General features: G+C 38.9%; 1 protein-coding gene across 1 annotated transcript; it reads right to left on the bottom strand.

Annotated features, from left to right (window-relative positions):
* Positions 1–5169: 5169 nt before the first annotated feature.
* On the bottom strand, positions 5170–6566 carry LOC136203354 (protein BIG GRAIN 1-like A). The gene has a single exon (XM_065994480.1). The coding sequence runs from the start codon at positions 6311–6313 to the stop codon at positions 5228–5230; it is 1086 nt and encodes a 361-aa protein (XP_065850552.1). The 5' UTR covers positions 6314–6566; the 3' UTR covers positions 5170–5227.
* Positions 6567–15266: the final 8700 nt, after the last annotated feature.

Below are 15266 nucleotides of genomic sequence, written 5' to 3'. Positions count from 1 at the left end.
TATTTTTGGAACAAAGCATACGGGACTTTTGGATGTTAACCTTCTGGCCAGAAGCCTCGCAAAAACAATCAAGGATATCCATAACTGTTTTAATTTGCTCCTCATTACCCTCAACGAAAAGCATGACGTCATCAGCAAAGAGTAAATGGGTAATAGGGGGGCAATGTCTGTTGATAGAAACAGGGTGGAGAGTCCCTTTGCACACCGCCTCTTGGATCAGGTGAGACAGTCTTTCCATGGCAATAACAAAGAGGAAGGGACTCATATGATCTCCTTGACGAATTCCTCTGGAGGGAGAAAACTCATCCGACATGTCCCCATTGATCATGACCTGGAAAACATGAGAGGAGATACACTTCTCAATCAAAATCCTCCAGTTCTCCGGGATGCCAGCTTTGGCTAAACTATCTAGAAGAAAGCTCCAGTTCAATCTATCATAGGCTTTCTCCAGATCCAGTTTGAGGGCCACAATCCCTTTCTTACCTTTCTTAATCTTCATAGAATGGACAACCTCCTGGGCAATAACAACGTTATCCATCAATTGTCTACCAGGAATAAAGCTCCCTTGGTTCTGGCTAATTATATCCGGAAGGATCTTTCGGATTCTATTAGCCACAATCTTAGTAATAGCTTTATACAAAACATTACAAAGACTGATGGGTCTCATCTGGAGGAAGGAGGAAGGCTTAACAACCTTAGGAATCAAGACAATGAGGGTTTTATTAACCGACCTGATATCGTTAGAGCCACCAAAAACACCTAACACAAAACTGTATATGCCCTCCTTAACAGTATCCTAGTGTTTATGATAGAAACTAGCGGGGATACCATCAATCCTAGGAGCCTTAGTGGACCCTATGCTAGAGAAGGCCAGATCAATCTCTTTAAGGTCAATAGGATGGAAAGCATCTTTAATAGCCTCCTCCCCCAAACGAGGAAAGGAAATACCAGAGTGGGCACTCTCTAAGTCCACAGCTTCCTCTCTAAACAGGTCCTTGTAGAAATCAAGGGCTAAGCGACGAATGTCTTCCTCCTCAAAAATCCACTCGCCACTAGCGTCTTTGATAGCATCAATCCTATTCCTCTGTCTCCTAATGATCGTAGAGAGATGAAAAAACCTGGTATTCCGATCCCCGTCTTGAATCCAGGCCTTCCTAGACTTCTGGAACCAAAGAAGCTCTTCCTGTCTAAGCACAGCTTCCAACTCATTCTGGAGAGCTCTAAGGTGACCATTTAAGCTATGGTCGAAATGAGCCTCCAAGCAACGCTGAACGCCTTCCATCCTCCTCAAGAGTTTATTCTTCCTCCTGATAATATGGCCAAAGATGTCTTTATTCCAAACAACCACCTTCCTTCTGAATTCCTCAGCAGCGAGGAGAACATCAGAGTGGGGATGCCAATTGGTTTTCACGAAATTCCTAAAGTCGGGATGAGAATCCCAAGCCACAAGATATCTAAAGGGTCTGTTACCTTTCAGCCGGTTACTTTTGACCAAATTAATGAGGATAGGGCAATGGTCAGAGTGACGGAAGGGGAGATTCAGCACCTTGACCTCAGGAAACCTACAGATAGCCGCAACATTAGCATACACCTTATCCAACCTCACAAACAAGCTATTTATTTTCCAGGTAAATTTGTGGCCAGCAGCACCCAGGTCTGAAAGCCCACACAGATCCATACTACGCTTGTGGTTAAGGCACCGGTTCACATAATGATTACCCCCTCCTCTCTGATCACTTAAAAGGGCAGTATCATTAAAATCCCCGGCCACCAACCAAGCCTCCACCATGTTAGAGCTAATAGAATGAAGGATCTCCCACAACCTTGTACGATTAGAAAGAACAGGATCGGCATAAACAAAGGTAACAAAGAAAGGTTTATTACCAGGATAGCACACCTTACTATGAATGAACTGACAGTCCATACTAACAATATCAATATTAACAAGACCTGGCTTCCAAAAGAGCCAAATCCACCCAGCCCGGCCAGTAGCCTCCGATCTGACACAATTCCAATTCTTAAACTTTCTAACCACCTCGTCTGCTTTGGCTCCACTGACCTTGGTCTCTAGAAGAACAAAACAGGAGGGGTTAAATTGTTTAATAAGATCATTAACATGAATGCGGGTTGTCTTGCTCGCCGCACCTCTAACATTCCAAACAAAGAAATCCATCAGAAAGGAAGACTACTAACACAAGCCCAAACCCTAGATCAGGTATTTATTCGGGGCTCCTGAGAGCCTAGAGGAAGTCCCAGAAGGTCCCCTTTTAGCCCAAGAGTCTAACCCATTAAGGTTCTTCTTAGGTTTCACTTTAAGTTTCTTCATGTTCATCTTACTCACTCCTATAGCTTTTCCAATAGGAGCATCCACAGGAGGATTCAGAGAAACAGCCTTACTACTCGACCCTTCCCCTGTAGAAAGGTGAGACTGGAAGCTCCCTTTATCCTTAGCATCAGAGACAAAGAGGGGATTAATAGATTTACCCCGACTAGAAATAGGCTCGACCGATTCCAGACCAGGCATGCTCAAATCAATCTGTTCATTGGAAGGGTCCGATTCCCGACCTTCCTCCAGGGACAAGACACCGAACCTAGACCCCGAGCCAGAAGCTGAGACCACACCAGCCTCACTCCTCTTCTTGATATCCGGGGGTCTGACCTTGATCTCAGGGGCAATCTGGAGCGTAGTCATCTTCCGACTAATATCTGGCGGATGAATAGAACTAACATTAGCACTTGGCTTCCTTCTCACTGACCTCTTGGCCAGCATCCATGGCCCAAAACTCCTTTCTTCCCCTTGACTTTTCTCAGCTCCACCTATGATAGGTTGCATCAACTCCTCCGCCTCCTTCCTCTTCTTAGGACATCCCTCAAATGTATGGCCAAACATACCACATTCAAAACAGATATTATGTATACCTTCATATTCAATATGAAAAACCTTATTCTGAATATAGAATTGAGAAAGAAGAGGCTTAGCAAGATCAATATCAATACAGACCCTGGCAAACTTGCCTCTTACTGCCCCAATGGTAGTCTTATCGACATGGTGGACCTTACCAACCAGGCTACCAATCTTGTTCAGGAATCTATCACTATAGTATTCAAGAGGAATGCCTGGGAACCTAACCCAAGTAAGGATTCTGTTAACAGAGCAGTCATGGGGGTCAAAATTTGGGACCCAAGGTCTCAGAGCCAAAACATGATTGGAGATAATATACGGTCCACCATTGACCACCGCATTGTAATCCTCAGCCCTTGTGAATCTAATGACATAATAGTCATTATCAAGGTCAGTGATGGTAACCTTCCCTTTCTTAGCCCATTGAGCCTGAATCCTCTGGGCAAAGTAGTTGAAACTGATTCTTTTCCCCAAAACAGTGACAATTAATGCCAATTTCCACTTGGATCTCATGACCCGCTTGTCTTCTGAGGAAAGACGGATCCTAGGACACAAAGGGTTCTCAGGCTGACCATCCTCAGAATCGGAATCGGAGATAAAATCCCCATCATCGTTCTCAAAAGTATCCTCCTCCATCATGGGTTCCTCCTCCACCACCCCTAACAACTTATCCCTCCAGGAGGGAGCTCCCCCATCCTTTTGATAACCTTGGGCATGCTGGCCCTGAGTAACCCGAGTGCCTGGGGATGAAACACCTTCCATAGTTTGTCCCGGAAGTAAAAGACTTAAGTCCCCCGGCACAAATGCCTGCGCGGCTTGCGCGGCCTGCGTGGCCTGCGCGGCAAGCACGGCCTGCGCGGCCAGCGCGGCCTGCGCAAGCCGCAAAGAATACCCTGCTTGTGCGGCCGGCACTCCCAGAGCACCAAGCGCAGGACGCGTCCCCCCCATCACAACGTTCTGCTCAACCCCACGGTCCACAGCCGAAAACATCGGACCTTCTCCTTCCCCAACGCCAGACACGGCAGCCGCAGAACCCTCCCTTCCTTGATCCAGATCGGCCACCCCAACCACCGAAACAGGCACCGAATTTACCAGATCTGCCTCCCCACCATCAGCCCACTCCGATCTACTACGATCCCTGGACCGATTCCTCAGTCTTTCGTTACTCCGCCGTCTACCCCGAGGAGATCCTTCTGATCTCCCATCATCAGCCGCCCAAGCCTCCTCCTATACCAGATCTGCACCCAGCCCGCGCCCCGCAACCGGACTCGCCAGATCCAACACCGGCCTTCCGCCCGCCTTCACCGACCAATCCACCCTTCCCTTCGCAGTCGCCTTCGTCATCGCCACAGAGAGAGAGAGAGAGAGAGAGAGAGAGAGAGAAAAGGAAAAAGACTCGTATTTGGAGGAGTCTATTTTATTAGATATAACTAATTGAGAGAGAGAGAGAAAAAAAAATTGAGTTATAAAATTGATCCTGTGTTTTAGAGAGAGAAGAGAGATCTGAAAGAGAGGAGATAGATCTAAAAGAGAGAAAAATATCTAAAAGAGAGAAATAGATCTGAGAGAGAGAATATAGATCTCAAAATTCGGCATCTTCATAAAAATTCTTCACCATGACAACAGATTTGAGAGAGAGAAGATAGATCTGAAAAAGAGAAGATAGATCTAAAAGAGAGAGAAAGATCTAAAAGAGAAGAGATAGATCTCAAAACTCTCAATCTTCATAAAAATTCTTCACCATGACAACAGATCTGAGAGATCTGAAAGAGAGTAGATAGATCTAAAAGAGAGAAAAAGATCTAAAAGAGAGAAATAGATCTGAGAGGATTAAAATATAGTTTATAATATATGATCTGTATGACTTTCTTTTATAATTATAAAAAATGTTTATATTTGAGATAAAAAAAATGTTTATATTTATTATCTTGACAAAATTAAGAGTCAATTTGGTATTGTTGTATCCAGAGAATATGTTGTGGATGAAAGTAATAAACTAAAGTGTTAGTGTTCTCGAGAAAAAAGTTGATAAATATTTAATAAATGCATGATAAAAATATTAAAAATAAAAAATATATTTTTTTTTTGAAAGCAAAATATATATTATGAAGTTATTTTACCTCAAAGCTACAACAATGTAATTTTTTCTAGAAAATAAATTTAAGAAAATCAGTTTTGTATTTTACCAACTATGGAAAAGATGGTTCAAAAAGGGAAAAATGAAATAATTATGGGAAAAACAATTAAATGAAGTTAATTTTGTCCTCCTTAGACCAATAATTACAATGATTAAATTGAATTCACCCTCCCTCTCTTTTTTTCCAACTACAGAATGAAACCATTAGCAATAGCCTGATTAGTTTTCAAATTTGTAGTTTCATAAACAGGTAATTCCTCCCTAAATCTTCCAATCCCAATCAGATGATCTAGCTCAAAAAGATCAGAACTAGAACAACTTTTATCATCTTCATCTTCATCACTATCCTCAATTTCATCAACATAACTATGAAATCCCTTGAAATCAAATTCACTGATCCTCTTCTTCTGATAATGCCTGATATATCTTTCACCATTAACTACATCTTTTGAATTCCTCCCAATCTTTTGAGGTACAAACAATCCCGGATCATCTTCGTAGATTGATTTATGTCCACACGGCCTTGAATCTTCGTCAACAATCACCGTAACCGGATAAAATCGAACTGATCTTTTTCCGCCATTGTTACTAGACGGAGGAGTTTTGCTTAAACAAGAACGCGAAAATGATGCCACTGACGAACACGCAGATTCCGATTTTGATTTCGACTTCGATTTCGATTTCCTCTCTGTAGTACTCACATCATCCATAGCTCCAATTGAACACATTTTCACTTTCTTCCCATTACCGGAACTGAAAATCGAATTCAGAAAACTCGCAATGCGACCTCCGGGTGAAATCGGTTGCTTCACTTTCTTTAATTCACCGTAGATTTTCTTCGCTCGTAGCTTAGTTTTACTAAATCCCCCTTCACTCTTCGGTTTCTGCTGATTATAAACATCTCTAATCGAGGATATCCGTCTAGAATTTCTCGAATCCGCATCATCGGAGGAGGAGGAAAAAACACCGCCGCAACTTCCTCCTCTGGAGCTAGAATCAGAAGAGGAAGTAGATTTGGAGTGAACAGAACTTCCGCCTCCGCCTCGGCATCGTTTCTCTTTCGAGATTTCAATCATAAGAGCTCTGTTTTCGTCAGTAGAAACAGAATTGATGCTCTGTTTTTTCACCATTGCGGTTTCTTCGAAACCCTCGTCGTCTCCGCCTTCATCGATGGAGCGATAAATGGCGTCGAGAAGGGAGGAGGAGAAAGAGGGGGTTCTTCTTCTTTGGGGAAGAGTGTATTCTGCGGAGGAATAAATGTCGTTTTGATTCATGATTTGATTGGGGTTTAAAATTGGGGGAAATGGTTTTTATAGAGAAGGGGGGGCAGACAAGGGGAGTGAGATTGCAGAAGGGGGTTGAGGGGAGGAGAAACAGGGGGGTTTAAATTAATGGAGGGGTGTCTGCTAAGGGAATGTCAAAAGCTGCAAAAAGAATGGGGGGGAAGTAGGACATGTGAAGAAGGGAGGAAGAAACGTGAAAATGTGCTATGGGGTTGTACGGATTGGGTTTGAATAAGGAGGAAAAATGAGGAGAAAGAAGGAGGAGGAGGAGGAAAATAGGCGTAGATTTAGATATGGAAAAAGCAGAGCAGAGAAAGATTTAAAAAGGAGAAGCGCGCGTGCGGGTAAATTATAGTGGAGACCTTGACAGGGTGGCTGTCGTGACTGACTCGTGTGCACGGGAAACCCCTTTCTTTTTCTTGCTTTATTTTTTACAGTTCTTTTTTTTTTTACAACTATTACAGTAGTATTTGTTAAGAGTGGTGGAATTTTCTTTTTATCTTTTAAAGGTAAAGTAAAAAAAAAAACAATAATACTCTTTTGCCTCCTCCAAACTAAAGTTCCAAAGTCAATTAGGACGTTAAAGTATCAACATCATCAATTGAGTCCTCATCTTAAGTAAAAATCATTAATTGAAGCATCATCAAAAATCATTCTGTTGAACAGTTTCAGACTCTTTTTACTAAATCTATTTTGAAAAAATAGAGTTCATTACAATCAATATCAAATAGTCATAATTTCTGATTTTAGAATAGAATGTAAACTCAATTGATGATTTTTACTTGGTTCAAAAATCTGGTAGTTTGAGGTCCTAATTGACTTTGAAACTTTAGTTTGGGCAACCAAATATGTAATGCTAAAAAAACTTAATTTTATATATTTTAAACATTATAACAATGAAGAAAAATCTAAAGATTAATAATATTTTAAGAAATTTTAATTTTTCATTGTTTTTTCTGGTTTTGAAGTTATCTAGGTTTTATTTGGTTAAGAGAAATAAAGTGAATGTATAGAGCAATGTTCTAAATTCGGCCCAAGCAGACGTATAGGTAAGGATTTTTAGAATATCGTCCGAATTTTTTCAAGTCAGACAGTATAAATTCGTTATTGATTTTTTTTTTGCCGTCTAAGTGACTAGAGGCAGATCCAAACATCATGTTTAAAACCCCCGCCCTTAATTTGTTTTGTCAATTTTGAATAAAAAAATTACGTAATATTATTTTTAAGGACATTACTGTTATTTTGCTGTCACATTTTTATTTTCTGGGGCCATTAGTGTGACAAATATTAATATATATATATATATATATATATGTATGTATTTTTCTATTTTAAATATTTTATATTATTATTTTTATATTATATAATTCATATTTTAATTGCATTTATATAATGATTTATCCGATTAATCTCTAGGGGTCTTGTCCACCGGATTAGCATCTGACATTTTTTACAACACTAGTTTAGATATAGAAAACTCTGATGATCTTGGAAAATAAAAATACATGGTTCCATTCCATGCTAAATTTGTATCTAAATAACTTTAATTTTTGGACGTTTTCATTTTGAAGTCGTCAACGGTCATCAGGACCGGCCCTGGGCTATGAAATGAGGGGCGTCCGTCCAGGGCCCATAACGATAAGGGTTCCAAAAAATATTTTTATAATGTATTTATAAAATATTTTTACAATATATATATATAAATACAGAGATGAACATGTAACATTAAAATTAATTAGTTTAGTTGGTATGAAGAGTTACTTAGTGATTTTATTTTAACTTGAGGTTGAGGGTTCTAACCTCATTCTTTCCATTTTTTAATTACTTTTCAAATTTTTTTTCCTTCCCCACCTTATTTTATCACTATCAAATATATTTTTTTCCATTTATTTTCTGTAATGAATTGCTATAATTTTCATGTTCCCTTAAATCTAAATTATCAATTTATATATTGAATAAAAAAATAACTATTCAATATATATATATAATATGAAAAATAATATATATTTATTTACTTCTTGCAATTTTACATGACACATATACTTGTTATTTTAGTACACAAATAATTCTAATTAATATACTCGTTACTACTGCACTACTAATTTAGCTTTCATATAGAAAATATTGCAATCTTAAACATAACGTTTACGAGTTAGTGCAATTTCAAACCTAGTTGATTAAAAATTAGTTTTTTTTTTCATTAACATTAAAAATGACTTATTTCCATATTGAGTGGTCAGAACGATGGATGATGGAGTGATGATAGAACAAGAAATTACACATAAAGACCTCATTTTCGTCAATTAAGCTTGAAAATGTACCAATTGATAAACATTAGGCTAAAAATTACACTATTTTGTTTATGAATACTAATTGCTCTCTCCTAATAACCATATGACTAAATTAGCCTAACGTTATTCCTTGTAATAAAAAAATCATTCAGCCTCAAACTTAAAAATGTATATATGGGGGCCCAAATTTATTATCTCGCCCCGGGCCTCTAAAAGGTCAGGAACGGCCCTGACGGTCATTTGAGGTATTAATTGAAGTTTAGTGACCATAATGTTAGAAAGTGTAAAGTTGATAATTTTTATATTACATTTTGAAATTTAGTGGTTATAACATAAAAATGAATGAAATTCAGTGGCTATGAGTGCAATTTACCGCCAATCTTAGCTTTTCAATTTATTTTAATATATAGTTATAAAAAGTAAAAAATATATTTTTTTAAATTTTCAAACGTATTAATAATGAAATTTATATTTTTATTGCACAATTTATATACTTAAAGCAGCTTACATTTTGCTGACATATCAATTTCTCAAAAATTTGGATTTTTTTCCAGATTTTTTTTATCTTTAGGCTTGCAAAACTGCTCATCTTTTCTCCAAACTAATTGAATATACACAACGGCTCATTCCCACTCCCTCACATTCTGCCTACTCTTATTGAGAATGTTCCTCAACTGCTACTTCTATAACCATTCTCACAACTGATTCGAATTGAAACTTCTGTGAAAATTGATTCTCATTATTATCTCTTTTGTTGTCATCCTAACCCTTCATATCCACCTCAACCTTATTCTCAATTCGGTATATAATATAGATAATCACTTACCCTTTTCCGCTTCGTGTTAGACGGTTCCTTCTCCCTCTCTTCTCTTTTGCAATGATTCTTCACTGGTGAAATAGTCATTCAAATACGTAGACCGTAGAAAATTTGTCCAAAATTAATTACATTCAATGGATTTTTTTATCCCTGTAACCATAAAAAATTTAAGAATTTAAAAAGAATTCGGATTATTTAAATTTTTTCCCTTTTTAATATATATATTGTTTATTTCTATGATTATCAATGTAAATTTTGATTGGAATTGAATTTCAAGGAGGGAAGGAAGGAGGTTAATCCCAACTAGGTTGGCACCAACCAAGTAACCAAACCCCGACCAAGAAATCAAAAAACTTTATTAAAAAGAAAAAAGAAAAGTACAATACGATCAAGGCAAATGCCTACTTAACAAAGCGAAAATACTCTGTCCTATTTGCATCTCTAAACACAGTATTAGAGCAAAAATAAGGAAAAGAGTTCCACCAACAGTCAGAAGTAGCTGTGACAGCAAACTTGGAAAGACAATCTGCAACTGCATTCCCCTCCCTAAACACATGAGAGATTCAAACTGCACCAGTACGAATAATGTCAAGACAAATCAACCAATCCGAAAGAAGGCTCCAATGAACATTCCTCGATCTCGATTTCAGTAACTTAACCGCATAGATTGAGTCACTCTCAACGCACAAAGGAAACCAATTCCACTCAGCTGCTTTGAGGATAGCAATGGTAATCGCTTTCAACTCAGCCATAAAAGCTTGTTGTGGCCCCAAAGGATGTGAAAAACAAGCTAAAGGGAAACCATGGCAGGTCCGAAAAATCCCACCGGCGCCCGCTCCCGTCGAGCCTGCTGCCCCGTCGGTGTTAACTTTAATCCACCGCTGAGGAGGGGCCTGCCATTTCAGAGAGAAAACAGTAAGAACCGACCGAGCAATGCCCTTGACTCCGAAGTGGTCCAGGATTTTCTTATCAAGGACGGTATTGTGCATATATCCCTTCATCCCAATGCTAGCCTCCTTCACACACTTCCAAATAGTCTTCAATGTGAAAATAATAGAAGGTTTAACATCATTAAAGACGCTATCATTTCTAACCTTCCAAAGAGTCCAGAAACCGCTAACAATGGCTGAATTCCATAATTGAAAAATTTGACTGCTGAAATTTGCAAGGTCTGCTGAAATAATTAAAGTTTTAATAGTCGAGGTGCAATTAACAGAGGTCCCAAAAGCATCCCCGATACTCCGCCAAACCTGTGAAGAAAATGGGCAATGAAGAAAAATATGAGCAATAGATTCCTCACTCCTTTCGCATAGAGGGCAACGCGAAGCTATTATGAGACCTTTTTCGCGTAATAAATCCATGTTGCTAAGCTTCCCTAAAATCGCCCTCCAACAAACAATAGATCTTGAAGGTGGCAAAAATTCTTTCCAAAGGAAGCGCACCCAATCAACTGAATGGGAAGGACGAATGATAGACATAGCAGATTTTACCGTGAAAATCCCATTTGAGCTCGGTTTCCAGGCGTAGACATCGTCCTCCTGACTACCAATGCGAACCTGGTTAATAGAGAGAGAAATATTAGCGTTGACTGGCAGGTTAGGTCTCCAAGCACCATCAACCATAAAATCCGAGACCATATCCTTCAAAACATTTTGCGCAGAGAGAGGAATTTGCAATTGAGAAGCAATATTAGGGACAATCCAATTATCAGTCCAGAAACAAAGTCTGGAATTGACATCGATGCTCCAAAAAATATTATTCCGTACAGCAATGAGACTGAAACGAAGAGAGACCCACATGGAAGAGCCGCTTGTGATTTTTTTAGGGATATTGTTCCCAGTAAGAAGCCGACCCCTTAACAGTTTAGGAATGAGGTTGTCCTCCTGAAGAACCCGCCATGATAATTTATGGAGCATAGCCGTGTTGACGTCGGCAATATTAGGGACACTTAAACCGCCGGCAGACCGAGGAGTGCAAACCGTACTCTAAGCAACCGAGATTAACTTTTTAGAGTGAATATCCCCGGACCACAAGAAATTCCGCATAGCTTGATTAATTATCTTAAGAAGAGAACGGGGCCAACGATAAACAGCAAAGGAATGAAGCAAAGAGTTGCTAATTACCGAATTAATAAGAACAAGCCTGCCACCCATGGAGAGAGATTTACCTTTCCAATTCCCAAAACGAGAAATAACTTTGTCTGCAGTAGGTTGTAACCAACACTTTTTAGGTGCACCTAGAAAAAGAGGGACCCCCAAATAATTGAACGGTAAGCTTCCTTGAGACATCCCCATCAGATTCCGGAGCTCAAGAACCCGAGAGGAAGAGAGAGTGTTCCCCACAAAGAAAGTGGACTTATTCACATTAATGTTCTGACCGGAAAGAGTGGAATAAATATGAAAAATATCCGTCATTGCTCTAACATTACGTTTAGTGGCCCTCAGGAACAAAATGACATCATCTGCATATAAAAAGTGGCTAGGAAAACTTACATTCCTGGAATACATACACGGTTGAATTGCCCCAATATCCACCCTCTGCGTGATAAGCCTGCTTAGAAAGTCTTCTGCAATGCAGAAAAGCAAAGGAGAAAGAGGGTCCCCCTGTCGAACACCACGAGAGCACGGGAAATAATCCTTGGCAGCCCCATTAATTAGGATAGAGATTCTAGAGGAATTGAAAATGTTCCGCACCCAATTTCTGAATTTATCACTGAAGCCATAAGAACCAAGCACTTCCATCAATAAATCCCAATCAATAGTATCAAAAGCTTTACTGATGTCCACCTTAACAGCCATATTGCCCCCAAACGTGGATTTATTTAAAAGGTTAACCCCTTCAGAGGCTCCAGAGATGCAATCAGTAATAGAGCGGCCTCTAATAAACCCGAATTGTTGAGGTGAAACAATAGATTCAGCGATGATAGCAAGTCTAGCAGCAAGGATTTTAGTCACAATCTTAAAGCAGAAATTGCTCAAAACAATGGGACGGAACTGGTCAATTGTAATTGCATCTGACACCTTAGGTAAAAGCACCATGAGATTAGAATTCCAGCCTGTAGACATCCAACCAGTACAGAAAAAACTATGAATTGCAGCAGAAACATCAGCACCGACAATATCCCAATAAGTTTTAAAGAAAGCCCCAGTGAAGCCATCAGGACCAGGTGCACTCTGATCATCCTTCTGAAACACAATCGCTTTAACTTCCTCAGGATTAGGAATGGCTGTAAGCATGTCATTATCAGCAGCAGACACCAAATTAGGTATAATGTCCCTGACAATAGTAAAATCCCGATTCCCCATATCAGGGGCAGCAAACAGATCCGAATAGTACCCCAGGATATGTTGTTCGATTATAATACTATCAGAACAAATCTCATCGTTGATCCTCAGATGTCGAATCCCCATCTTGGATTTGCGCCTAGCCACTTTCTGATGAAAAAATTTTGTGTTACGGTCTCCTTCCTTAAGCCATTTGGTTCTACTTTGCTCCTTATAGAAAATTTCCTGTTGTAAGAGGTGTTGGTCCCTAGTAATTAGTTCCAAGGGGGGGTTAGGAACTAATGTAACTTTTTGCATTTAATTAAGCCGACTTAGAGTTATTTTAAGAGTTTGATAACTCAGCGTGTTGGTTAGCACGGCCGGTTGATTAGTCAGACAGTTTTAGTACTATGCTGACTAAGACTGCTTGACTCGAGAATTGGGAATTGACACTTGAAAGGTCAGCTTCCAACTTAGCACTCAGATTTACTCAGTTTCAGTTTTAGCAATTTATAAGTTGAGTAAATTTCACAAGCAACACATGCACATATATATATATATATATATATATATATATATATTGAGAGAAAGAGTTTAGAAGTTACTCAGCACGATTTATCCTGGTTCGGCCTCTCTGCCTACGTCCAGTCCCCAGTTCCTCCTGGGATTTTCAATCCAATACTGAGCTCTTTCAAGGTAGAGCACAAACTCTTTACAAGGCAGTGAGTATGCAAGAGTACGTCCTCTATTCGTCTACTCAGCTCCTACTAAGTACTACAACCCAGCACTTAGATTTTTCTACCACTGAATACTTACAACCAAGTACTCAGCTCAACACTCTCAATATACTTATTGATTACACACTTGTTCTTTTTCAACTAAAGAACACCTTATATGATTACAAAACAATCAATCTAGCATTTACACAAAGAATGGAAGATTCGGTGTAAGATCTTTTGTATTTGAGTGCTTTGAAGATTTTCTCTCTTGTATTTTTCTTTTTGATGCTTCGGCAAATAATCCAAGAACTACCATTGTCCTTTTATAGATGAAATTCTGAAGATTTGATCATTTGAGATGATTTAGCCGTTAAGTCCAAAACGGCTCTTTTAGCAGACAGCTTCTGGTCAGCTTCAGTCTGTTCCGCCATTCCCTTCCTCTGTTTTCTTCAGGCGTCATGTTTTTCTTCTTGCATCAGACTTGTCTTTTTGTGCCAGTTGTCTTTTACCAATAATCCATTGACCCATGATTCTTGGAATTAGTCTTCTTTGTATTTTCGAGGCTTCAATTATTGGTGCAGAAGATTGGCAGACTTTGTCTTTTAGTAAACGGATCCTTCATGATGTCCTGACTGTCGCTCAGCTTCATTTGTTATTTTCGAATGTTCAACTTCCATGCTGAGTTCCTTCTTAGTCAGCTCCGTTCTGTTTGTATAATTCTGAAGGAGTCTTTTGATTTAGTCAGCTTCGTTCTGGCAACTTTGAAGGAAGCTTCTGATGCTGAGTTCTACTTTACTCAGCTTCTATTCTTTCATGCTGAGTTTCGTTCCACTCAGCTTTGGCTTATGCTGACTTTTGACCTGTCTAACTTTATATATATTTTTGCACTCAACATTGAACAAATACATTAGTACAATTAAATCAAAGCATTTAAATTTAATTGCCTCTTAATCATGGATGATTTTGTCAAATCAAAATCTTGTGGAAAGGTGTTTCAACAAACTCCCCCATTTTGATGTTGGCAAAATACATAATTATGGAACTCAGTTATAAGTTACCCCATGATTGATATTTTTGAAATGACTCCCCCGTAAGGGTTGCACATATTGTCTTAACTTAATTCTAAACCTTCCAAGATTTAATTGAATTATCTTTAGGACATTTGTGTATACTGACTTAGTTTAATGTTGGATTTTTCAAGATCTGAACTTTTTGAATTTAAGTCAGCTTTCAAAAATATTAGAAGTATGTTGTTACTTAGTTTATTACCTAAGTATTTTAGTGTTAATGTATACTGAGTATGTTTTACTTCTTAATTTGTTTGTTCAATTTTATCGACTATATTGAGAAAATAGTACTTGGCATAGATTGAACAAGAAAAATAAGGCAAACACATATATGAAGGTTCCTATGCTAAGTTCTAAACATTTACTAGACTATATCTAGTTCTTCTTCTTCTGGGCTTGGTGGTCAGCTTTAGCTATTCCTTTGCCTTTGTCTTTGCTTTCTGAGGCATTACCTGCAAGCTGAGTTCCTCCTTGACTTGTCTCCCCCGTTTTGCCATCATTGGGTTTATAAATGAATGTGTCAGTGCGAGCATGAGCGGAGAGGTGAGTGGAATGACGCTAGATCCTCCTAGTACTTTCACGCAAGCCATCAATTATAGGAACACTGTCATCTTGGACATGGTGAGGAACATGAAGAGAACTTCTAATCATGCTAAGCAGGCATTCATGAGATTTGCTAAGCCAGGTGAGCGAGCTGGTGAGCTGACCAAAAGACTGGTGGTACATCTTGAGCAAGGCAGAGTCATAAAATATGCACTGGGCATTGTTGATGCGCATAGCCTTCATT

The sequence above is a fragment of the Euphorbia lathyris genome, chromosome 8, assembly GCF_963576675.1.
Source record: "Euphorbia lathyris chromosome 8, ddEupLath1.1, whole genome shotgun sequence".
NCBI classification, from domain to species: Eukaryota; Viridiplantae; Streptophyta; class Magnoliopsida; order Malpighiales; family Euphorbiaceae; genus Euphorbia; species Euphorbia lathyris.
The sequence above is the reverse complement of the archived record's forward strand: the minus strand, read 5'-3'. Positions and strand labels throughout refer to the sequence as shown.

Bases quoted from the DNA above. Each gene is read 5' to 3' on its own strand.
- LOC136203354 (XM_065994480.1), bottom strand. From the start codon at position 6,313: ATGAATCAAAACGACATTTATTCCTCCGCAGAATACACTCTTCCCCAA.